The sequence below is a fragment of the Platichthys flesus genome, chromosome 4 (genome assembly GCF_949316205.1).
Source record: "Platichthys flesus chromosome 4, fPlaFle2.1, whole genome shotgun sequence".
Taxonomy (NCBI): Eukaryota; Metazoa; Chordata; class Actinopteri; order Pleuronectiformes; family Pleuronectidae; genus Platichthys; species Platichthys flesus.
Window position 1 is genome coordinate 26989971 of NC_084948.1, and position 23696 is coordinate 27013666.

Genomic DNA, 23696 nt, shown 5'->3' on the forward strand with positions numbered 1-23696 from the left:
AGTGGGAAAATAATTACATTTTGAAATGTCCCATAACTCACAAAGTTAAAGAAGGTGAAGCAAACTCTGAGATCTGCCCCCTGATCCAGATCCACACCAAACTAACTAGTAATGTTTTATATGTTAATAAAACATAGTCTATGGTTATTTATCAAGGAGAAATATTAATTATTATATTTCAGATTCTCAAATGTGAGACAGTGTCTCACTAAATTTGATTTGCCTCCTTGAGCTGTCTGAAGGCACCACTTTGAATTCTGGAAACTTCTTACATTTTATTAATTCATTGAAAATGATCAATAGTAAAAGTGCGCTAGAACCAGTCTGCTGTTAATGTCACTATGGCCACAACAACCCTGCTATGAATAAAGATAAGGTTAGAAATAAATTAGCTATCTATTGATATAAGTTAAATTAGGTTAAGATCTTATCAGCTACCAGGAGAAATGCACGAGCTTCCCTGTATAAACAGATTGTGAACTCTAACCCTATTGCATCAAGAGTTATTATACAAAATTGGATTCTTAAATTTTGTTTATGGATTTTTAAAGCAGCAGTTGAACTTTAGTTACTGTGCTGAACAAACTTAAAAACATTTACAATATAATTGACTCAAACTCTGCTGCAATTTACTTCTGTAAATTATAAGAAATTTAACACTAGACATTTCTGCTAATTTTTTCTTTGTTGTTTTCCTTTATTGGTTAATTATATCAAACATGGTTATTGAATAAATGAAAATAATTAAAATATAGAACTAAAAACCTCTAAAAAAGTATTCATCGCTTACTATGGGTTTCCATCGTCACCGGAAGTGTGTCTGTGTGAAGGAGCGGAAGTCACGCGGGTCGGAGGTGGTGGCTAACGTGAAGCTAATCTTAAGCTAACCCGGTGACCGGCGGGACAGACCAGGAGGATCCGTCAAAGCGGCGGTTCGACGCGTGGACTCGGTAGAAAGCGTCTGTCACAGATTCACTTCAACCTCCGGCTGCGTTCGAGGGAAGTGAAGTCCCACTGGAGCCGGAAGCGGAGGCACGAAGCGGCGACCGAGAAGGTAACGTTAGCTAACTCGTGCGGCCGCCATTGTTTATGAGCGGGAGGAGATGGAGGCCTCCGGCTAATGCCTGGATTTCACCTCTAATTCACTCCCACACCTCGACATGTGTTCTCTTGTTCTGTATGAAAACATCTTCCTGAGTCACTCCACGTGTCGCAGAGTGTGAGAAACGTCTCCACGTTGGTTCCTGTTAAAGTGAAGCGGAAATGAACACAAGGTTCTCATGCGGATCCCGATACGATAAATACACATGACTCAATTAATACATTTAAACCAAAGAGCTGTGTCTTTAATACAATGAACATTATTAATGAAACAACGCATGTTATTTGGTCGTATTCCAGCGCATCGATGCTGCTCCATGTTCAAACACATGAGCCATGTGGAGCAGCTGCACCTGCAGACACACAAACACAGAGTCAAGACCTGGAGGATAAATCAACTGACACTGTGACGTAATAATCCGACTAATAAACCGGGTTGTTCACCAAATACATTTCAATTTCCGTTTTTGATTTAGTAACAATGCAAAAAATGTTGTTATACATATGATGAAGGCTAAGAGCTAAGAAATAATATTAACAAAATAATCGCACTAAAGTCAGTCCCCTAGAGATGCCTGTGGAGAAATCAACTGGATCTGGATTGACTTCAGATTTATTGGTTTCTCACACAGATGTTATGATACTCACGTGACTTGTTCATTCGCTAGCTAACAAACATACTCAGCCTGAACTTTACCTCCTTGGTGCAGGCAATTGTCTCATAAAATATGTGGAGGTAATAAAAGCTGTGTACAGGTGCAAACGAAAGGCTCTTTGAAGATAAGTCCTAAGTAATAAGTCACTTATTCTGTTACAAGTTGATGAATCTGTGGTTTTATTGAGCCAGAGCCTGAAGTTCATGTTGTCTCCCCTCCTCTCACCAGGTAAGGAGCGATGTCGCACCACTCCCGTAGCTCGTCTCGGACCGGGGACTGTAAAGTGTACGTGGGTGACCTGGGCAATGGTGCTGCCAAGGGCGAGCTGGAGCGAGCGTTCAGTTATTACGGCCCACTGAGAAGTGTGTGGGTGGCGAGGAACCCCCCCGGGTTTGCCTTCGTGGAGTTTGAGGACCCCAGAGATGCAGAAGATGCTGTCAAAGGCATGGATGGAAAGTGAGTAGTACCTTATAATACTCCAATAAGGTTTTCTAAAACAAAAAAAATGGATAGACGCCGTGGTGTGTGTGTACGTGCTTAAATTCGCCGGATCAATTTTGTTTGGTCAAAGTCTCAAACTGCATAAAAACTCAAAATGTGGCTCTCTTACTGATAGTTAAACAACCTTTCCCCCAGGCTTCTCTGTGGTTCCCGTGTTCGTGTGGAGTTGTCGACGGGCCTCTCCAGGAAGGGCCGTGGGCGCCCCAGCCGACGCCAGTTTGACCCCGCGGACCGGTGCTACCAGTGTGGGGACCGAGGTCATTACGCCTACGACTGCTACCGCTTCAGCAAGAGGGGCCGTCGCAGCAGGTGAAGAAATCCGCACGTTGTGCATGAGTTTGCTTCTTCGCTGCGTCTCATGAAACTCAGTGTGTTTGGTGCTGAAAGTATTCAGGATGTGCCATTGGTGGAGAAGAGGACTAACGTGAAACAACTTTGTCTTTCAGGTCTCGCTCCCATTCCCGGTCTCGCTCCAGGTCCAGGTCCCGTGGACGTCGTTATCGCTCCAACACCCGCAGCCGTAGCCACAGCCGGTGAGTCCGGATCGAACCTCGGCCTCATACACTAATAACAGGAGATGTTGATGCTCATAGGTTATTAAATAATGTGAAAGCAGCTCAGTCTGTAGTTAATAATGTATATATGTTTGTTTAACATTTGCAAGTGTTTGATTCCTAAATAATTCATGATGATAAACAGTGGAATTTCGTCATGTTTAAATTGGTCGACCGTTTGAGCCGAATGTTCATAGTTTGTTTTCTTTTTCAGGAGCCGTCGCAGATCTCCATCTTACTCCAGACGCAGGAGCAGGTGAGGCTTGTTGATCTGCAGTCGCATGTGGTCATTATTACTTCCCTTGGGGATCAATTAAAATACATATGTGGCTGGTCATTTGTTCAGTCAGCCGTGAAAAGCCTCCAGTGTTGCCATAGTTTCAGTCAGGGCTGTAATTAAACTGATGTTTCCTGTGTCATTAGGTCTGGCTCTCCAGCCCGCAGCAAGTCCAGGACTCCCGTGAGAAGGTAGACTATTTGTTTTTAAAAGATAATTACAGAGTTGCCTCGTTGTCTCTTGTGATCTGTTGACGGTGGTTGTACAGTGAGTCGTACAAAATAATCATCTTCTGCTTCATGGTGTTTACACTCACATTATTGCTGCAGCTGTGTTTTGTCTTTTTAATTTGTTTACAAAAAGAAGTTGATCTGTTTTCTTTAAATCAGTTTTCATTAGTTATTTATGCCTCAGGCTATGGATTTGCATTCATAGCTTGAATTTATGTACAAGAAGAATTGTTGATGTTTTTAGGAAGTCACAACTTCTGTGTAAAAAGTAAATTTATGTAAAGTCCTTCAGGTAAAATAGGAGAGAGACACAAAAAGAAACACAAAGCCAAGAAGATGACAATAAGTCATGTTGTTAAAAATACATAGTAAACATAGTAAAATAAGAACCACAATAACAAGGTCTAAGAGTTTGAATTTGTCAGCATAAATTGACTAAACCGTGACACGATTACCAATATTAAATGCTATGAAGAAGAATTTAGATCCGAGATAACTTTCATCAGGACAATGCTGGAAAAAAAGACTCTACAAGCAGCTGTGGTCCCAGTAAACTCCATGCACCACCACTATGGACTGTCGCTGGAACGCTTCTCAACTGTGCAATGTTCCCTAAACTATATTAATTTGAAAAAAAAATCCTGTGCAATATAAACGGTTATCTGCATCCATTCACTGTACAAAGTCTGACACATAATATAGCTATTTACACTGTGGACACAGTTTAATTACCTTTTTATATTCCTTCATCAAAGTACTGCATGCTACTTATCTGCAAATTTCCCCATTGTGGGACTACTGAAGGACTTCTTAAATTTATATATATATGAAACAAAGGAAGCAAACTTTCTGTAGGCTTGTTTGACAGCAGTTCAGCGACACAATGAGATTTAGGAGTTTTGTGTGCATCTTATTTTCTGTGACTTCTTAACCATCAGAACATCTGGAGTTGTAGTTTAATCTTTCAAACGTAATAAACTTAGATAAGTTTATTAAATCATTTCGGTGTCACATTTAAACGTTCTCTTTTCCTCCAGTCGCTCCAGATCCCGCTCTCGGTCTGGCTCTGCGCCGAGAAGACGCTCTGTCTCTCGGTCCCGCTCACGCTCGGTTGCAGCCAACCACAAGAAGAGCAGGTAAACGTCTGATTCACTGGAACGGAGTGTAGGCTGTCTAATAAATGTCTCGTGCTTGGTTTTTACTAAGACGTTAAGAAGTGTGTAACATCTCAGGCTTCAGTCAGGTTCAGATGATCAATTATAGATTTTTAGTTCAGATAACAACAGACTTTGATTCCAAGAGAGGGTCAGTTAGGTTCTTCAGTCGACAATGCCAGGTGCTCCATCATAGGCAGGGAGTCACTAGATCCTCCTTCCACCCGGGGAGCGCCATGCTGACACCCATCGACTGCCACGTGACAGTGAGACGGGCGACCTCCCAGACCTCTTCCAGACTACACCACCTCGCTGACACAGAGACGACCTGCATCTGCTTCTGCTGCTGTGAAGGAGTGGGAGGGTCAGTGGACAGGGAGCGGCCCCTTGAAGTCAAAACAGATGAAAGATTAGATGTCTCTCTTGTGCTCTTTTCCAACGCTCAAATGCCCTGAACTTTCAGCACTGTTTCCTCAGGGTGGCTCCTCATCTGTGCCACTCCGTGTTAAAAAAGAGCCCATGAGAGACGCGCCGCTCAACCTGTTCACTGGTCAGACTCATAGCATTAGAACCAGTGAGATGAACCTGTATTCTTAATCTCACACACGTCAGATGTAGCTCTATTCTAAAGAAATGAATCTAGACTGACAGAGCAAGCTAGAAAATATCTTGGATTATACAAGTGTAAATAAGGATAGTCAGATTTTTAAATGTTCTTTTTTCTTAAATTTTAATTACCAATCTTGAATTTGGCTAGATCAAGAGATTTCTTTAGAATGATATCTGAGATCAGACACAGTCACACCATTTGTGTGATTTAGGGTAAGAATCTTTGCAGCACAGTTTTGTTTATTTTTCATATTTTCTTTAAAGCGTGTGGTGGGACCTGAGCACTGCACTGACACCACAGCTGATCCCAGGCCCAGGGTCTGCCAGCTGGCGGTGTGTACGTCCTGCGGGAGGGTGACAAAGCGCTGACCTGAGATCAGCCTTCTTCTGCATCTGGTGTTAGACAGCGAGAAAGAGGTCGACCTACAGACCGAACCCTCCCAACAGTGAATGGGTGACCGTCTGTTCAACCGACGCGCACGCTCAGACGAGATCCGCCCACGCACATACAGTTGTTCTACTTGAGCCAGCCAGCCTTCAGACGCACCAGAGGGCTGACCCACACAGATCAGACCTCGACCACTTCCTTTTTTAATCCATTACCGACCTACCAGACCCCCTACCTACCTACCAGAGTTCTTCGGCCTCTGTCTTAGCTTCTGAGAGTGAGTGAGAGAGAGAGAGAGAGCTGACGAGAGATCAGTCTTCAAGAGCCTCCCAGCGCAGTGTCTCTACGAGTTGTAGTCATCCGTCCTTCAGTCCTATCATCCTTCGCTTCTGTGTTCTTGTTGTTTCTGCCACTGTCTCCAAAGGTAACCAAAAATTAAACCCCCCTGACAAGCTCATGTTGATGATGAAAGAAAATGCACAGGTCTCATGTTGTCTGGAAAAACTGGAGATGATAGAGCTAAAGTTGAGCCTTTTATGTACGTTCTTACTATTGCTATAGAGCCACGGTTAGCATTAGCAGCTTTTTGCCAGAGGAAATCTTACAGGTCTGACATTCAACTTAATTTTATAATTGATTCAGACTGTTTTGTTTTTGCTTCTATCACTACTTTATTTCACACCAAACCTTTTAACTGGGAACACATGGAGTAGAACACAGGTTCTGGACAGCACCACCTCATCTGTCGCACGCTTGACTTGAGTGCAGATCAGACGCCACAGGGAAGAGATGGGAGGGGCAGCGGAAAGCTGGGTAGCATGCTGACTTGCATAGAAGCAATGAAGTGAAAGTAATGGAAGCAAAACAAGAGATGAAACTGCTGTAATTTTCCATCACTGGAGACGGCAAGTTAAAGGAATTAAGTTTGGTGAACTTAAGCTGTTGATGCTAACACTTAACATATATCAGTAGTAAAAACGTACAAATAGACACTTTTACAAGCATGCACGGTGTAAAGATGTGTGTCTGCATGTGAGTGAATGGATGAGCGAGTGGGAGAGAGGAAGGAGTTTTATGGGCTGATATTTCTGAGGAGGCTTTGTCAGATATGTTTATCTTGTTTCACACATGCCACAACATCGTTACCATTTTAATCTTTTTTCACCATTCTAAAAATAGTATAAAACTAATGTTACCTTTTTCAAATCCGTAGTCATCCTGAGATCCTAGAGAGTAGTTTCCATGAGTCCTTTCTGCCCCCCCTTCTGTGTTAATAGAAGTGGGAGGATTAAAACTTAACGCTTCCATTTACTGTAAAATGTTGGATTTCTTTCTCAGACACCAAAGATAATTTCATGAGTTAAATTTAACACCTAACAGATACAAATAATCCAGTTTGGTTTATTTGGGACTTTGAGTTCAAAGGACAGTTAACAAACATCAGCGCCCATCCAGTCTTTCACAGCAGGTGTATTAAAAGTGGGATGTACTTTTTTATCTGATCATCCTTCCAGCCTCCCCTGTGTCGAGCTAACTCTGCTCTGTTTCTGTTTCAGTCGTTCCCGTTCAGGAAGTCCAAACCGAAGCCCTGCAGTAGCAGATGCCTGAACGATGAAGACAATTTGACACACACACATGCACACACACACTCAAACACTCTGCATTTTCAGCCCTAAAAGCAGCTGCTTTTTTTTTGTACTTGTATGTCTGGTCTCTGTTGTTGAAATTTATTTTCTCCCCAGGGCTGCAGCTTCTGTGCAGGCTCAGATTGTTATAGCTGTAGTCAATGCAGTAGGCGGAAATCTGATTGTTTTAAATGTTTTGCTGCTGTTATAGGCCGTCTCTCTTCTCAGAAGATTTAGGACGTTAAGGTAACACAGAGAGTTGCAGCTGACTTTTAGCAGTGGTTCGACAGTTCACAGTAAACTGCAGTTGAAGAAAAGCCCAGGTTTTGAGGGTGAGGACATAGTACTGAAAAACTGCTTTTATTCTTGAACCGTAAGTTTATTTTCCCCCTTTGAACAGCAAAGACAGTTTTTTGTCTTGCACTCATTGTGAATTTTGAGTTTAAATGCTGTGTAGTGTTTCCTCATATAATGGCATGAAAGAAAACTTCCTGGCCTGCATGCCTTTAAATATGTGGCGTCACATTCCTACTGCTTGTCATGTCTGTGATGCACTGCCCTTTTTACAAACCGATCAGCTTCCCTCCTTGCAGAAAGACTTCTTCATCCCCCCGTGTGTGGATTCCTCATTTGTTCCTGTGACTTTTTGATTTTAAAGCACGTATGAACAGCGCTGAAGTTTGATTTGACCGTTTGGCTCTGTTCCTGGCTTCTACAGTGAGACAGTGGCAGTTTTATTTTTGAATAAACCTCTTCCACAAAAAACTCTGTCTAATGTGCTTTTATTTCTCACTCAAGTCTTGTACATCTTAATAACAAAAAAAATCCAAATACAGTTTTCCTTATGTTTTTGATAATGTAACCTGTAGGGTTTGACAGATAGTGAAATGTAACAGCATTAATTAAAGTAGTCATAATATATATTAATACAATGTAATAATGAATGTATTATAATATATAACCCAGTGAATCAGGTTATTTAAATACACTCACCTTCCGCTTGCCTCCCTCTGTCCTCCCATTGGCCAGAATTCAAGCCCCTTTTTGATTGATAGCCGTCTTGCGCCAATAAAGTCACTGGATGGCGTCACAGGGGGCGTGGAAAGCCAAGCTCCCCTTTTCTTGAGTTTCCGTCCATTTCAGTTCCTCGTCACTGGCTCCATCCTCTTAACCAGGACAACATGGCGACCGCAGCGAGCCGCTACTACACCGAAGACGGCAGGGCCACCAAGCGACAGAAGACCGACGGCATGGCCACGGTGAGTGGGTCTCAGTGGGAACCGCCGCGGGCTGTCGCTCAACTGGCCCCGGGTTGATTCATTCAGCGCGTCGGTGGAAAAAGGGTCACGACGCGTCACGGGCCCTTAAACCGACGTGACGCTTTAAAAGTCGTCTTTAAAAATAACTTTATAGATTTAATGTTGTGTTTAAAACATGGTGGTGGATGTGGATGTAACCGAGGCTGTGCAGCCTGTAGCGGAGCTCCGGAGGGCGGTTTCCCGTCAGGGCCTCGCATCAGCCCCCGCTTTGTTCTTCCACCGGTAGCGTTAGCAGCGTGTTAGCGGCTAGCTGCTAGCCGCGGCTCCCCAAGCGGACGGGGTTCGGACCGAGCAGCCGACGCCAGCTGCTCGGTCAGGGTCGTCACGGTGAACCCGGACTGGACAACATGGCCGCAGACAGAGAAACACGGTTTAATTAGAAGAGACGCCATTTAGAAAGGTGATCTGGCACCGCGGTGATTAGCTGCCCCTTCCCCCAGCTGCGTCCTCTAACCCGGGCTTCTTCACAGCTCCGAGCCGTGTTCACACAATCTTTGGATTCAATGCTTCTAATAGAACTTATTAGAATGAACTTTTAACCAGGAATTAGTAGTTTGCCAAATCCCACGTTAACATTAGAGCTGGACAATAGCACTGTTATTTAGTAAAGAAAAGATGAAGAGTATTGATGCTTAGTTAATCCATCATCACTAGACTAGTGACCTCACTACAACTGTCATGTTTGAACACACAAACAATCTCAATAGCATTTCAAACCTCCCGTAACAGTATTTCAACCATAAACCGCTTTAATAGTATCTAACACAAGGAGGAAACGTCACATTTTCTTTAGATCCTCTTTTAAAAGAATGAAGTTTCGCCCCAAACGACAGAACTTATTAACCCTCAATGTGCCTGAGGTCTGTGGATGAAGCTCTGCTGGTTGTTCCCCTGACACTGTGGAGCGGTTCACCCTGTACGTCCTCTGTGTCTAGTTTCTATTTGGAATGTTTTTATGATGGCGAGAGGAGGTTGTCATCACTCTATTTACTTCACCATTTACAGAAGAATGTGTCTGGGCCAGCTACTTTAACTCACATTTACTCTATTGTTCATAATCCCACAAAGAAGAAGGCCATGCAGTTTAAACTTTCTGATTTCTAGCCTACACCACAGAGTACACACACATGTTTACTGAGAAGAAGGTGTCTTTGCACCACACTGCAGTAGACCGATGACAAAGATCCTCTTGTGCCACATTTCGGACGATTCAAGTTAATGTTAACCTTGCACATGTTTTCTTTCACGCAGGGATATGAAGATCCCCATAAGACCCTTCCCTCTGTGGTGGTGCACGTCCGGGGGCTGGTCGATGGCGTTACGGAAGCCGACCTCGTGGAGGCGTTGCAGGAATTTGGAGCTATCAGGTAGCTAGACAAATTAAACACATGACATTTAGAATCAAGTGCTGTGGACTAGTTGAGTTCACAGTTGTAGATTTTCATTCAAACCCCTTCATTGCTTTTGCTTGTAGCTATGTAGTGGTGATGCCCAAGAAGCGTCAGGCCCTGGTGGAGTACGAGGACATGAATGGAGCGTCCACAGCCGTAACCTACGCAGCAGACAACCAGGTTTACATCGCAGGACACCCGGCCTTTATCAACTACTCCACCAGCCAGAAGATCTCCAGGCCGGGAGACTCTGACGACTCCCGAAGTGTGAACAATGTTCTTCTGCTCACCATCATGAACCCGATCTACCCCATCACCACGGTAAATGCCAGATTTCAGCTGCTACGTTTCTTCAGACATCAGGTTTAATTCTGAGAGCATGTTGGTTTACCTCCACACAGTTAAATGTCAGGAATGTCTGGTTAATCTGAAGCCGGTTGGACGTTATCCACTATGACACGTTTGATGTTATTTGGATTGTCTACTTCTCACCTGCACCTTAACTTTCATTCCTATCTGTGGTGTGGCATCTTGTGACAAAGGGAAACACTTGTCAAGTTGTGCAGCTTTCAGCTTTGTCCTCAGTACTTGTGTTGTATGTGCAGAGAATGTAGTTTTATTAACTTGATACCTTTTCACAGGACGTTCTCTACACCATCTGCAACAACTGTGGGCCCGTCCAGAGAATTGTCATCTTCCGAAAGAACGGGGTCCAGGCAATGGTTGAATATCCTTTTTCCAATTTGTGGGCACTGTCAGACACGAGAGCCGCACTCTGCAATGAGGATGTATTAATAACTGGTTTCCAAACATCGCATGAACAGCCATGTGTTCATGCCAAAATGTAATGCCGGTTCCAATGTGTGAAAAGAAACATGCTGGGCTGCATTTCATAACCCATAGACATGTTTCTTAAAGTAATGTCAAAGTGAATTATTTGAAAGGATGCCAGCCCTTGTCTTGCCGGTGCTGTAACAGTCTGTGCTAGAAAAAAAAAACCTGCCCGTTTGCAAGTAAAGAACCCGAGATAGAAAGTTTACAGTCGAAAAATTCTAGTATTCAAGACAAGAAGGCAGATGCAGTTCTTTTTAATTGTGTATTCTGTTAGATTACATCATCGGGTTATTATGGTTAGTTCCTGTTTTATCCTTAACTCAGTTATCTACATTCGACTCTGTGCAAAGTGCCCAAAGAGCCAAGGCATCACTCAACGGTGCCGACATCTACTCCGGCTGCTGCACGCTGAAGATCGAGTACGCTAAGGTAGGACTGCAACACACAACATGTTAGTGTAGTGAGCAAATTCTTCCAGAGTACTGATCCAATAACAACTTCTATAATGTATTAACATTTCTCTAGAAGTGATTCTGAGACTCTGATACCCCTTCATAACTGTCGTGCTTGATGTAAATCTTCCTCAGCCCACTCGCCTGAATGTGTTCAAGAATGACCAGGACACCTGGGACTACACAAACCCCAACCTCGGAGGCCCAGGTAAAACCTCTTAACACCCAAACGCACACATTTACTGACCCCTGGCACTTTTCATAGTTGAGAGGCCTGATACTGTAGAGCACCCTTACTGTCCCTGTGGAGTGTTTCAATACATGGGCTACTGGGAAGTTGGAGGCAACACTTTTCTCTTATAATGCTCTAAATGGATGAATTGGTCCATTGCACTAATGTATGGTATGATCAGAAGAACACGTGGCATTATAACTGAAGTGTTGCTTTTCGTCTGTAATAACACTAGGGCGGGGGTTCAACAGGTATGGGGAAAACGTGAACAATGTTCAAATCAGACATTTCATGAAGATACAGTTAATTCCCCGCCTGTAGATATTATCTGTGAAGTGCAGAAGAACAACTGTGGGTAAGTTGTGAAAGGCAGGAACACATCTACAGGCAGAGACGCCATATTCTTTGCATATTTTTGTTGGCATGCCGTTATTCACTTTACAGAAGAACACACAGTACGATGTCTGTTACCGAGAAGCTATAAAGAAGAGTATTTGGTTTCCATTCTAAGTCACTGTGATATGAGGATATTCTGGTTTACTTCATGGATAGATTATTTGTATCCTGCTTCAAGACCTGAGCTGGAAACTGTAGAACAAAAAGTGAGTCACAGGAGGGGGGTGAGTTCAGTCGTCCATGTTCAAGACATCTTTTTGAATTGTGGTTTGCATTAGCTGCTAAATCTTCATCCTTTTCCCCCTTAAGCTTGTCTCAGTGCAATAATTAAGAGACTGTTACTCGGTAGTCTCCTTATGAAAAGTAGGAACCCTGGATCCAGATTATTTTCGGGATCTGCACAAAATCAAAATCTCATTTATTCCCCTAAACATATCAAGATTTTTAAATTCATCAAGAATCCTAAATTATTCTCAGATCAAATGTCATATATCACAATGTTCAAGTGTTAAAAGATTATTTGATCGGTTCCCTGGATCAAAATATTTGTTTTGTGGAAATCTGGCAGGTGGTATTCTTCTGCCCAGGTGTTGTTCTTGCCTTTCACACCACACCAGTCAGTCTGTTGAGTTTCCACTGAGGTTAGAAGAGAATTAACTATATAACAGATTTTTAAGATGCAACATGTTTTACAGCTTTGATTTTAGAATTGGACGAAACAAGTTTTCTGGCAGCCGTAACTGATCTTGGTCTTTTCCACTGTCGTCTTCACTTCTCACAACAAATTCTCACATTTGGTCATATTTCTAACTTTGGTCTCTGACAAAAGACGAGTCTTTCTAAGTTGTGTCAGTATTGTTGTGTGAATTTGGGACAGAGGAGTTGACCAGCATCAGTAGAACCGCTGCATCTGCCACATCATGTAACTTATCGCCTGATAAATCTGTGGTCTCGCACCTCGGTCAGTTAAAAACACATTCACAGGACAGGACGTGTGCTCAAAGGGTGAGGGAGAGTACATGCTGACAACATCACCACCCAGCAACCACCATCTCCAAACTCTACTTCTACAGTGAGGACACAACCACTATCACACAGACGTCCAAATATCCCCTGAGACACAAGGGGCTCCGCTGCGAGACACCATCCACCCAACATGATGATGTAGGACTGATACAACCACTCATTCCTCATCTCCGCATTCCAGCACCAGAGCCACGAAGACAACGCACACTTCTTGAGGGTTGGGAGTTTTGGGCACTGAGCTACACTTGGTCCCTCCCCCCTCGCTCCCCCAACCCTCCTTCCTCTCGTACACACTGAAGCAGGCCAAAGCTTGCATCGACAAGCCCGCCACCGTGAACACCAAACGGAGACTGACACCAGCAAAGACACAGCATCCACCCAAACAGAAGTAGTGACAGACATCTATCAGTACCACAGACGATGCATACTGATACTGACCCGTCAACCGACATTTTAAAAGCCCCGGCCCCTCCTGTACGGTTACCGGCCGCGATGCTCGTCACTGTTGTCGACATGAAAACAAAACACTTGAGCAACACATTCGGACACTTGCTGATGTCGCACCGACTGATCCAATAGATGAAGCACATCTCCGAATCAAGCTCAACACAAGACAACTGATGAAGACGAGACACTGCTGACAACACCATCCAGCACACTCAGAGCCCAGTCAGGCCCATTTGGGTTTTACCTCCTTATGTGTGTCCTCCCACATGGAATTCAGATTTGATCTCTTGTTCTTTATCTTCATCTTCTCATCTTTTCCTGTTTTTGTTTTTTTTCCACTACATTGCATCCCTGTGTAGTTATCCCTTTTTTGACTGCAGCTTTCTTTCTGAATATTCAAAGTCTCTAGAAGCTGTGTAACACCTTCCATGTGATGCAGGTTTGGCAATTTGCGGCTAAGAGGAGCCGGCTTCCCAACTGAAATGTGCTCTATGGCAGCCTCAAGGCCTCCCAGTGGCGGTAGGCGGACTATTCCAAAATGGAACTAAAAGGATGGACACGGCAGCCAAGCACCCCGCCGGCAAGTTTCATCTTGATTAAACCAGGAATGGATCCTGTGCTGGACAGTTGTTATCCCCCAAAAGAGGAAATGGATAAGAGTATGGGATGAAATGAGTTGAGTGGAGAGTGGTGGAACTACTGCTGCAAATGTCCTCCTCCCACTGTTTGTAAGCATGCAGTAAGTAAATCAAGCCCCTCCTCAGGGAACATTTCTGCACAGCACCACATCATCACCCCCCCACCAAAGCCCAGCACCCAACATCGCCACACAAGACTGACATGACTCCATTTCCCTCCTGATACAGGTGTTATCTTTCTGTTTGGAAGAGAGTGATGGTTGTGGTTCTGTCCGAGGCTGCATTTCTAACGTCCCTGTTTCTTTCCTCTGTCGCGTTTACAACCAACAGGAATCTCATCCACGTGTGTGGTTCCTTGGAATAATGTTACTAGTGTTTTATTGGGAATCAAATCATGTTTTTTTAATCAGAGGAATCTTCACATTGATTCTTGTAGGATGTGCTTGATCCATGACCAACCCTATATATTAGAAGCCAGCAGAGCTTTACACCCTCCAGCCTCAGTGGCTGCTTGTGTTTAAAACTTACAAGCTGCTTCTGATCAGAATCTGCTCTCAGACGGTTTCAGTGTGGTTGGTCACCTGCAGAGGTACCACGCCCTCCACTCTTCATAGTTAACCTTGGTCCTCATTAATCCTGAAATACTTCTCACACAGCAACCGACAGTCATGAGTGGTTTTACTGCATTCCACATTTAACTGGGCTAATTTCACATTTGCCCCAGAAACTACAATGTACGTTTGATTAACCCGGCTCTGATTGTTTATGCTTATTTTGTACCTGTACAGATGGCGATGCAGATGGCAATGGGAGCAGTACAGGTGTGTGTGAGCAGACAAACCTTTGTTCTTAAATTAATGTGATCACCCTCACTTCCCTGATCATTAGTATCATCATCTTTGTGCCACTTTAATTGTTGAAGTTTTAGTATTGTGGATTTTTAGAGGGTTTTGTGCTTTAGGGTCATCTCCTCTAGATCCTTAATCGATCTTTCCACTGTCGCGTACCCTTTCCATTTACTAGTTCTAAACACTAATTCGTCCTCTCTGGTAGAACTCTAAAGCAAGAAGAATGGGTCTTTGAATCCACGTGACAGTTTCATGTTGTACTTTTTAAAACCTGCCCTGACAGTAATGTTGTGAAATCTGAGACAGGTCTTTAGTTTTCAGAGATGCATATTTGAAATGCTCCGGAGGCCATTGTCTGAAGGAGATTTCTGTCAGACGTGTTTCCAGTCTCCTTTTCTTGTATTCATCTCTCTGTTTTTCTCCTCTGCTTCTGTTGACTTCTTGTTCTTGTAGAGGATGTTGTTGCCAACCCAAACAAGCGCCAGAGACAACCTGCTCTGCTGGGCGACCACCCCCCTGATTATGGTGAGACCTGGGGAACAAGAAACCCCATTGAGGCGTGCTCGCCCGTTGAAACTGCTTTGCACATGAAAGTTTAGAAGAACAGCTTTTGTTAAATAATGTGAAACCAAAACTAACCAGATCAAATGGAAACGATTGAACAAACACTGACAAAGGAACCAAATCTAAGTCCTCATCCAGTGAAGGTGTTTTTAAAGTGAGAAGAATCTCGGCGTCGCTCATTAGTAATCGTTCCTGTTCTCTCCCCGCTGCCTGGTTCTACAGCAGGTTACCACGGCTATGATGAGAGCTACGGCTCCCCTCCCTATGAGGGTCGACGCATGGGTCCACCCATGAGAGGGCGCGGAGGAAGGAGCTATGGGCCCGGATACGGACCTCCTCCTCCTCCGCCTGGCGAGTACGGGGCCCATGCGGATTCTCCCGTGGTCATGGTGTACGGACTGGAACCCGTCAAGATGAACGCAGACCGGGTCTTCAATATCTTCTGCCTCTATGGCAACGTGGAGAGGGTCAGTATTGCAATGTGATCACAAAGGATAATTTTAAGTAAACATCTATGTGAATAGAATCAATTTGCTATAAACATTTTGATAATCAAGATATTTGAGACTTATTTGAGAAAATATGCACATTTTGCAAAATAAACACAAAAAATCAAGCTAAAAACTCAGGTTGTCGCGTCTATGATCCCTGAAGACAAAAAGTGTAATTATGGGATGTGATATGTCTGCTTGGAAGTCATGTTTTCATCAGAGCTGGACACTTACTCTGTAAACAAGGCGAGGGACACAAAGACATAACCGCACACAGACCAGCTGCCATGACAAAGAACATTGAAGCTCAGATCCACACACAGACTCACAAAGGGAGTGTTACTACATTCACTGCTCAGTTTTTACTCACCGGTATCTTTTCATTAGAATAATTGATCAGCTGCTGTTTCAGTGTTTAAAATCTCATGTGTGTATAAATCCTTTAAGCTGTTGCTGACGTGGTCCTTTCACTAGTCATTCTACACCCGGCGTGTTGGTTCAAAGCTTTGTCTCTGGAGGTCATGGGAAGAGCTCACTGCACAACACTGATCAATCCTGTTGTCTGATTGTCCACAGGTGAAATTCATGAAGAGCAAGCCGGGGGCAGCCATGGTGGAGATGGGAGACTGCTATGCTGTAGATCGAGCCATCACTCATCTCAACAACAACTTCCTGTTTGGACAGAAGCTGAATGTGTGGTGAGTTTCATTCCCTCACTGTTCACACTAATTTGTGAGGCACCACAACCATCAGCTCTCCTGGTTTCCCTCCTAATCTGTTGATATCCATCCTTGCAGTGTGTCCAAGCAGCAGGCCATCGTCCCCGGTCAGTGCTACGAGCTGGACGACGGCTCGAGCAGTTTCAAGGACTTCCACGGCTCCAGGAACAACCGCTTCACTTCACCAGAGCAGGCTGCGAAAAACCGCATCCAGCACCCGAGCAACGTGCTGCACTTCTTCAACGCACAGCCAGACGTCACGCCGGAGGTTTTCTCTCAGGTCTGTAGAAAATGTGTCTATCGTCCACACAAATTAAATCAGCCACTATTAAAAAGAAACAAGCGAAAGACCTTTGACTTACATCTGTGTTGTTTCATTGTAAATTCTGAGGCGATGAAAAATATCTGAAGTGATGATTTACAGTTTCTAATAACAAATGTTCTCTCTATAGATTTGTGACGAGATCGGTGTCAAGGTTCCCATCAATGTCAAAATGTTCACAGGAAAAAGTAAGTTACATTCTGCTTATTTAAATATACATTTTTAATCCACTGAATATATATATACAATATTAATAAATATGACTGCTGTTAACATATTTAATAATAAAGTTACTTTACCCACATCAAGTAGATTAAATGTTTACGAATTTGTGAGTGTTTTGATAATTTTAAGCAGGAAAAGGAATCATGAAGTGGCTTCGGCCTTGTCACACTGGATGCAGCGGTTTCCTCATTTTCAGTTTGTTTGTTAAGTGTCCGCCCTCGACCCACCAGGTGGCGCTGCTCCCAGTGACCGCAGCGCTTCAGGTCTACTAGAGTGGGAGTCCATCAACGACGCCATGGAGGCTCTGGCCTTGATGAACCATTTCCAGATGAAAAACGCAAGTATGTGTATAAACGCTTTTATCTAAATAAACAAATTGAGTTGAACAAAAACCTGGCTGCAGTAAAAACAGTCAGATCACAGATGTTGGAATATAAGTCGAAAGAAGAGCCTCATTAATTCTGTCTTTACAACAAACATGTTAATAACTTAACTCTTAAGAAAGAAGCTAAACTTTAACATGTTGTCGTCTGCGATGTCCGAGGGGACACGTGGTCGATTCCCTTCAACTTTGGGAAACACTTCCCCGTGATTTCTTGTGGTACTGCTCCATTTGTTAGAATCTGCACGTTCTCATAAGACATGTGAGAAAACAGCAGGAGCATGTCCACAGGGAAGTGAGTAGGACTGTTGATGACGACCCTGTGACAGATTCCTCTTATGCTTCATGTTTCCTGATTCTCCGTCTCTTTCCTCTCACCCTCTCTCTCCAGCTGGTCCGTACCCGTACACCCTCAAACTGTGCTTCTCCACCGTTCAGCACGCCAACTGAACCTTTTAGCCGGAAAGCTGAAGATGGTCCGCCATTCCCATGTTCACTTGTATTTAGACGTGACTGCTTGCAACAACAGACCTGGGAATATAGATTTTCAAAAACGTTTTCTTTCACAATGACGTTAATCCCTGAAGTTCAAATCCCTTATATTTGGTAATAAGCAGATGTAACAAGTGCTATCACTTAAAGTTTTTGATATTTATGCCCCAGATGTGGTTAATAGAGTATCAGTACCTGTGTGTCTATTAAGTTGTCCTTTTTACTTTTTGTATTATGCTTATACAGTAGCCTGGGAGGAAGTGTGTGTGACGGACATGGTTTTACGCTCAGGTGGCGCCGTGGCAGAAGGCAACGTGGTTTTTGTAAGAGCTGTCTTTTGAAACTTTTATTATGGCTCACGTTTCTTTTTTGTGTTATTTTAATTGCTGCCGATTCAGTTCTGCAAGAGTTTTGTTCTAAGAAAATAAAAAAAATTCAATATAAAAGCTGTTTTTGTTGTGACATTCAGATTTGACTGTTTATTTCTGTTCTGTCTTTGACCTGAGACTGGTAAGATTAACACTTTTCCGTTTTTAGAACAAATCTTATTTAATCCAGTGAAAAGGGTTCTTTTGGGGGGGGTCGTTTATTAATACCATGTCTGGATGTGTTCTTATCCACGTCCACACTGGTCGTCAGGGTGTCCATCTGAACTTCAGGCCTCTATCTTAATATCACACATCTGGATTATGGCTCATTTAACTACTTCCTCTGGGTTTAAGAGTTTTAAAAGCGATTATTTGGCAGAAAGTGTAGTTGTTACATTAACAACTACACTGAGTTGTAGTTCCTCTTCAGAGATGCAGAAATTAAGACTCTAATGATGACAATAATAAAACTACAAACAGACCAACATGGAACTGAAAATGGGTCGTCTACACGTTGGGGCCCAGTCTTTTATTCACCTTCTATTCGTATAGACTGGGAAAGAAACAAAACAAATCTCTAAAACACAAAGTGCAGACTCATTAAAGTAGAAAATGAAGCAGAGAGAATGGGTTTAGCTGTATTTTGGTTGGTTTTTGCAGGATGGGTTTGGTTTAGAGTCTAATGGCCAGGGGAATATATATTTATATACACACATCACATGTACCTACACCATTAATTATAGATTAACTGATCTTTGTTGCGTTGGGACGTTAAACAGTTTTTCCCACTTCTCCTCTGGACTCAGTGTTTCTCTGTAGTTTGTGACATCACGTGATTCAGGGCTTTTCTCTGCTCGTCTTCTTCACCTGGTTTCATTTGACTTTCCAGCTTGAGCTTCATCGGCCACCGTATCCAGTTGTAAAGGAGGCTAAAGCTAAGCTAGGTGTAGGGTCACAGCTTGTCATTGTAGTGTGTTGTGTATCACAACCAGCAGTGAACCTTCACACAACTGGTGTGTGTTTCTGCCTCTGTTCGAACCAGTGAACTTTATCCCCGAAGACTTTAGATTAGTAAGCTAGCAGTTAGCTCCAGGCTAACGTTAGCTAACCTGATCAATCATTAAACTCAGGATTCTACAACCTGCGATGTTCTCCCTCAGATCCGCGGTCAGACAGTGTAAGTGTCACAGGTTGGTGTTGTTTCTGTTGTGTAGTTAGCTGTTGTATGCTCTCTGTTGTGTGTAGTTGGCTTATGTATGTTGTTCTCTGTTGTGTGTTGCAGCTGTTTGTTGTTATTCACTTGTTTAGTGGACAGATGTGAACCCTCCAGATGTTTTTTAGCTCCTGACCTGAACCTGGAGGATCTGAGGTCAGCAGCAGATCTGAGTGTTTCTAGGTGAAAGGTCACAACAGGAGCTTCCATGTTTCTTTACTGAGTTCAAGTCTGTTTGTTCTGTGGAAGCTAACACAACCTGAGAGGTTAGCTTAGCATTAACAGACCGTGAGACTTGTCAGTACAAATGATTTAATATCTTTAATATGTGGTAAATGTTATTCATTAACTGACTGGTTGTTAAACCAGTTTCCATGAGCCTGAGGTGCTGGAAGACCAGCAGACCCAGTGAGTTCAGACACTCCCCTGGTGAAACCACATTTCCATTCAGTGTACCACTTAAACACCAGTCCTCAGGCATGTCTTACTGGTTTCATCCAGATTCACCGACAGGTCATGGAAAGTTAGAAAAACTGATCGAGCTTTTCCCCAAATTCCATGAAGACTCTCTGGCTTCAGGTTTCAGCTCAAGAAGTAGAAACAGCTGATGACTTATTAAAACTGAGAGTTCAGCGATGACTCAGTTCAGCGATATGTCAACACATTAGGAACAAATGAGAGTTTCAGTCATTTTTTATTTTGTTGTTTGTTTCCAGATTCTCAGATGTGAATCCTGATGCTTTTATTTTTGATCTGATGAATTAGACCTTTAAAGTTTCCTCTTTGTCGTTTCTTTATCGAAAGAGAAATGTTTCACATGTTCTGGCAACTTAAACAAAGTATTCCAACAAATAATCCATGTGAAAATAACTGCAGCAACATTCTTGTATAAAGTCATAATTATTCATCATCATAAATTCAGTTTTTCAATTTTTCTTGTCACTGTCAGATTTCATGTCCACAGAAGAGTCCTGTCTCCTGCTGCTGTTTTCACTTTAGTTCAGGATTAACTTCTGATGGTTGTGTGGATTTCCCTCAGACCGAGGTTTGTGGCTTCCCAGTGCGTCTGTGGTCAGAGCCATGTCGTCTCCTGCTGGTCCCACCTCTCCCTTCACCACGCTCGCCATCAGTCACCCGGCGAAGTGCGTCACCCACGTGGAGCTGCATCGTCCGGAGAAGCTCAACGCCATGAACTCAGCCTTCTGGAGGCAGGAGGCTTTTCTATCGAAGTGCTATCATTGGTCACAACGTTCAAAACAAATGTGTAATTATAATGAAACTAGTGACAAATGTTTAGCTGGATATCCATGTTTAAATATATTTTGAATTATAAACGTGTGAGAATTTACCTAAAACAATTTAAAATGTATTTTTACTGCACAAGTAAGCAACACTAGTTTTTCTTTGATTACATTACATTCACATTGTGCAAATACACTTGTTCCATTTATACTTAATAAACTAATGTGATTTTCAAAATAATTATATATATATATATATATACAAGTGATTGCAAATTAATTTCAACACACTTATGATATTGAACAATTTAAGACGGCTGTGTTGAAACAGGAAGCAGATTTCCTTCTAACTGAACTCTCATCATTCTGTCCTGAAAATGAAAAGTCCCTCAGTTGTGTGAAGTTCCCAGCTGACGTGTGTTGGTCTGTTCTCCGGCAGTGAGATGGTGGAGTGTTTCAATGATCTCGCCGCAGACCCAGACTGCAGAGTCGTGGTTGTTTCTGGAGCAGGGAGGCTCTTCACAGCTGGTGGGGATCCGACCCTTTCTACCATTAAGAATTGTGCTGTTTTCAGAGAGTTGTGTTTATTGATGGAGCCTTGTTGTCCAGGTATTGATCTGATGGACATGGCCAGTGACGTGCTCCAGCCTCAGGGCGATGACACGGCCAGAATCTCCTGGAGCCTCAGAAGAAAGATCGCCAAGTATCAAGAGACCTTCTCCGTCATTGAGAAGGTGAGAAGCTCTGGAGATGGGTTCTGTTCCTCACAGCGTGAAGAACGCAGAACCTTCAGTTTACTGTCAACACGAGTAGATAGTTTCATTTGAGGAGTTTGAAATTAAATGGATTTATCAGCTCTGAATTTAAGATGAGACCAGTCACACGTTTGTCACGTATTTGGTTGTGAATGTGTTTTCCTGTAAAATCCTTCATGGTTGTTTTCTTCTCAGTGTCCAAAGCCTGTGCTGGTGGCCGTGCACGGAGCCTGTATAGGAGGAGGTGAGACGCGTCAAGCTCAGATTCCACGTACTTCTGTTTTATTTTGTTTTGAATCACACATCGCAGTGTTTCCTCACATGCATCAGAGTTCATCAGGTTTTATTCTTGAACGTGGTCTCACTACGTACAGTGTAGTCCAGGTTCTTCCTGACGAGGAGGTGCATGAACATCAGATTCCTGTGAATCTCACCCTCGGTCTCCGTTGTTCTTTGAACAGTCAGAATCCTGTCGTTGATTCTTTTCCTCAGTTTCTCCAGAGAAACTTTGCCTCAGTTCTTTTTCTTACTTTCTAGTATATTTTTTTGCCATGTTCATTTATTAGTAGTTAAAGATTTTATGAAAGGATTTGATTATGAATGAGAGACAGTGAGTTGACTGGACGCTGCTCTGCTGCAGGTGTGGACCTGATCACAGCCTGCGACATCCGCCTGTGTACCCAGGACGCCTGGTTCCAGGTGAAGGTAAGAACCTGTCAGGAAATTCTCTTGATTCCAGAACATGGCGAAGATGATTAAAACTAAACGGAGCCAGCTTTGTGTTTGACAGGAAGTAGATATTGGCCTTGCAGCAGACGTTGGGACTCTGCAGAGACTTCCTAAAGTCATCGGCAGCCGCAGGTAAACAGAGTTTTCTAATAATATGACGGAAACACGTGATGTGCTGAGCCAAGCATGTACAAGCAACAGAATTACCAAAGTACCAGTTACACCAGTGTGACAGTTACGAGTTGGTCTCAGTACTACGTCACAAAAACATCATTAAGTCATATACTCATACTTTCGTTTTTACTTGTATCTAAAATGTACGAGAGTCCTGTTGTATTCGATGCAGTAAGACAGTTTCTCAGGACCTGGTGGTATAGATGGTAAAACCCTCCCTGGCCTGTGTGCAGCCTGGTGAACGACTTGGCTCTGACGGCCAGGAGGATGTACGCAGACGAGGCCAAGAGCAGCGGACTGGTCAGGTACACATCCTCATGCACCAGCTACACAACACACCCTCACACCTTTTGTTCTATGGTTCTAACTCAATTTAGGACAAAGCAGATTACAGGAACATGACAACCTGGTTCTACAGATCATTGAGGGGCGGAGTCAAACCGGATTGAGCTTAAAGTTTATTGCGCTGCAGATTTACTCAGTAATATTTATATTAAGGAAAGATTTTCAACTACACATCAAACCTTGTTGATTTTCACCTATTTTAAAATCCACACGTTTGCTGTGCAGCCGAGTGTTTGCAGATAAGGAGGCCATGATCACCGGGGCGGTGGAGATGGCCGGGGAGATCGCGGGTCGCAGCCCTGTCGCTGTGCAAGGCACCAAAATCAACCTTCTCTACTCCAGAGACCACAGCGTGGCAGAGGGGCTGGACTACATGGTAACTTCACCACGTCCCTCAAGACAAACCAGGTCAGTCAGCATCCTCCGGCCTCAGTCACTGGATCTGTTCTCTTCCCCTCAGGCCACGTGGAACATGAGCATGCTTCAGACCGACGATGTGATCAAATCCGCTCAGGCCTCCATGGAGAAGAAAAGCCCCAAGACCGTGACCTTCTCCAAACTCTGAAACCTCATGAGAAGCTGCTGTCGTGGCCTTAACGAAAAACAACGTGCTCATAACAAATCTAAAAAACTAACAAGGAACCTGAGGAGAGGAGGAGGAGAGACATTCAGAGATGGAGGCGTGAACCAGTGAGGAGATGGATTTCATCCCAAAGATCTTCAATGTTTGTATGGAACAGCATCTGAAATCAGGATGTTTCACTCTGCATCTAAACTAGGACTTGATCGTCCTTCATGTGTGGATGAGGAGTCTTAACGTTTCAGGTGAAAGTGAGTGACAGACGTCAGTGAAGCTCACTCACCTGCTTAGACTCACTCACTTTAACATTTAAATAACATCCAGTGTTTTTCATCTGTAAATGACCTCATGAATGTTTTCTTATTAAAAAGACACTCATCTGAAAGTTGCCTGATTATAAAAACCTGCTACTTTAACC

At 43.3% G+C, this 23696-nt stretch overlaps 3 protein-coding genes across 7 annotated transcripts; all 3 read left to right on the top strand.

Moving 5' to 3' along the window:
• The first annotated feature begins 825 nt into the window (after positions 1-825).
• Positions 826-7860, top strand: srsf7a (serine and arginine rich splicing factor 7a). Of its 4 annotated transcripts, none has more exons than XR_009920488.1 (9): positions 826-1054; positions 1986-2213; positions 2394-2567; positions 2705-2791; positions 3027-3068; positions 3236-3280; positions 4357-4455; positions 5347-5894; positions 7027-7860. XR_009920488.1 is itself a non-coding variant. In XM_062385687.1 (8 exons), exons 2-8 carry the CDS (start codon positions 1996-1998, stop codon positions 5438-5440), a joined length of 759 nt encoding a protein of 252 aa, XP_062241671.1. In that variant the 5' UTR covers positions 826-1054; positions 1986-1995; the 3' UTR covers positions 5441-7860. The 4 variants fall into 4 exon arrangements, 2 of the variants coding, with proteins under 2 accessions (XP_062241671.1, XP_062241672.1); XR_009920489.1 differs by having other exon boundaries at positions 5347-5747; XM_062385687.1 differs by having other exon boundaries at positions 5347-7860.
• Positions 7861-8200: 340 nt separating this feature from the next.
• Positions 8201-18319, top strand: LOC133951738 (heterogeneous nuclear ribonucleoprotein L-like). Of its 2 annotated transcripts, none has more exons than XM_062385859.1 (14): positions 8201-8354; positions 9666-9781; positions 9889-10126; positions 10447-10532; positions 10972-11068; positions 11227-11299; positions 14619-14651; positions 15132-15203; positions 15465-15709; positions 16310-16431; positions 16531-16732; positions 16905-16962; positions 17209-17340; positions 17773-18319. In XM_062385859.1, exons 1-14 carry the CDS (start codon positions 8277-8279, stop codon positions 17829-17831), a joined length of 1611 nt encoding a protein of 536 aa, XP_062241843.1. In that variant the 5' UTR covers positions 8201-8276; the 3' UTR covers positions 17832-18319. The 2 variants fall into 2 exon arrangements, with proteins under 2 accessions (XP_062241843.1, XP_062241844.1); XM_062385860.1 differs by having other exon boundaries at positions 17230-17340.
• Positions 18320-19130: 811 nt separating this feature from the next.
• ech1 (enoyl CoA hydratase 1, peroxisomal) lies at positions 19131-23663 on the top strand. The gene is made up of 10 exons (XM_062385694.1): positions 19131-19418; positions 20494-20662; positions 21135-21223; positions 21305-21429; positions 21646-21694; positions 22091-22155; positions 22241-22311; positions 22587-22658; positions 22924-23074; positions 23159-23663. Exons 1-10 carry the CDS (start codon positions 19388-19390, stop codon positions 23261-23263), a joined length of 927 nt encoding a protein of 308 aa, XP_062241678.1. The 5' UTR covers positions 19131-19387; the 3' UTR covers positions 23264-23663.
• Positions 23664-23696: the final 33 nt, after the last annotated feature.

Coding starts and splice junctions, on each gene's coding strand:
- srsf7a (XM_062385687.1), top strand. CDS start 1,996: ATGTCGCACCACTCCCGTAGCTCGTCTCGGACCGGGGACTGTAAAGTG. Junction 2,214..2,393: donor GTCAAAGGCATGGATGGAAA/GTGAGTAGTACC, acceptor CCTTTCCCCCAG/GCTTCTCTGTGGTTCCCGTG. Junction 3,281..4,356: donor TCCAGGACTCCCGTGAGAAG/GTAGACTATTTG, acceptor CTTTTCCTCCAG/TCGCTCCAGATCCCGCTCTC.
- LOC133951738 (XM_062385859.1), top strand. CDS start 8,277: ATGGCGACCGCAGCGAGCCGCTACTACACCGAAGACGGCAGGGCCACC. Junction 10,127..10,446: donor CGATCTACCCCATCACCACG/GTAAATGCCAGA, acceptor ACCTTTTCACAG/GACGTTCTCTACACCATCTG. Junction 11,069..11,226: donor TGAAGATCGAGTACGCTAAG/GTAGGACTGCAA, acceptor AATCTTCCTCAG/CCCACTCGCCTGAATGTGTT.
- ech1 (XM_062385694.1), top strand. CDS start 19,388: ATGTTCTCCCTCAGATCCGCGGTCAGACAGT. Junction 21,695..22,090: donor CGGAGCCTGTATAGGAGGAG/GTGAGACGCGTC, acceptor GCTCTGCTGCAG/GTGTGGACCTGATCACAGCC. Junction 22,659..22,923: donor AAGAGCAGCGGACTGGTCAG/GTACACATCCTC, acceptor TTTGCTGTGCAG/CCGAGTGTTTGCAGATAAGG.